This window comes from Propithecus coquereli, unplaced genomic scaffold (assembly GCF_000956105.1).
Source record: "Propithecus coquereli isolate 6110/MARCELLA unplaced genomic scaffold, Pcoq_1.0 Scaffold396, whole genome shotgun sequence".
In the NCBI taxonomy this organism is placed as follows: domain Eukaryota; kingdom Metazoa; phylum Chordata; class Mammalia; order Primates; family Indriidae; genus Propithecus; species Propithecus coquereli.
This window is the reverse complement of record NW_012149685.1, coordinates 278,518-279,398: the sequence shown is the minus strand read 5'-3', so window position 1 is coordinate 279,398 and position 881 is coordinate 278,518. Positions and strand designations below refer to the sequence as shown.

General features: G+C 30.6%; 1 protein-coding gene across 1 annotated transcript in view; it reads right to left on the bottom strand.

Annotated features, from left to right (window-relative positions):
- Positions 1-881, bottom strand: part of ANKRD13C (ankyrin repeat domain 13C) — a 136,325-nt gene that overhangs the window by 55,952 nt on the left and 79,492 nt on the right. Inside the window, exon 3 of the mRNA XM_012652673.1 lies at positions 166-232. Within this exon, the coding sequence (XP_012508127.1) occupies positions 166-232 (67 nt within the window). The remainder of the gene's footprint in view (positions 1-165; positions 233-881) is intronic.

The following is an 881-nucleotide window of genomic DNA, read 5'->3' as shown; positions in this document are numbered from 1 at the left end:
TGCTTCATGAGGCCCCGGGCTCAAAACTAGTGTGAGTTAAATACAACTCATGTGGCAGTTAATGTATTAAGTTATAAACACATGTAAACTATGAATATAGAAAGAAAACTGTGCTCTAAATCTCAATTTTCTTTTACTCAATAAAATAAAATAAAATCACCTTACCTGATATTGATACCTTGTTTGTATATTTTACATGCATCAGAAGGCAGAATTCGGGAAAGTAAAGGCACTGTATTTTTGAAAACAAAAGGTAAAAAATAACTACCTAAATTCTGAGACATTTATAAACCTTCAAACTAAAAGAAGAGTAAACATTTTATTAATTAACCAAATTGTGATTTCCTTTAAAATAGTATTTTTCCACTTAAAAAAAAACATTGTAGAGCAATTTTGAGTGACTTCAAATATCTACTATTTAATTGTAATTTAAATACAGTTTACTATATTGCCACCCCACCTACAAACACACAGTAGCAGAGTCAAAATAATGCCACTCTCGGATACATATTGCATATTACAACTGAGTAAACAATACCCTATGTTAACTAAACTGTCCTGAATATGTAACTAGATGGACCTGAATCCTATCTGATTCCTTAAACACAACCTGGAAAAATAGCAGAAAAGTAATGTGCATAATACAAAGAGACATCTTTGGAACAAGCCAATTAAATTTGAGTTTGAATCCCAAACATGTGCCTTGGTTATTTAAGGTCATTGTATCTCAGTTTCAAAATCTGTAAAATGGGAATCATACTATTTACCTATAGATTTCCACATTCCGATGTTGCTATCTATAATTCACACCATACCACCCCAAGCTATTTTCTGACAGTTTTTTATTATTTATTATCTGCTATATTTTAGGAAATAGCAGT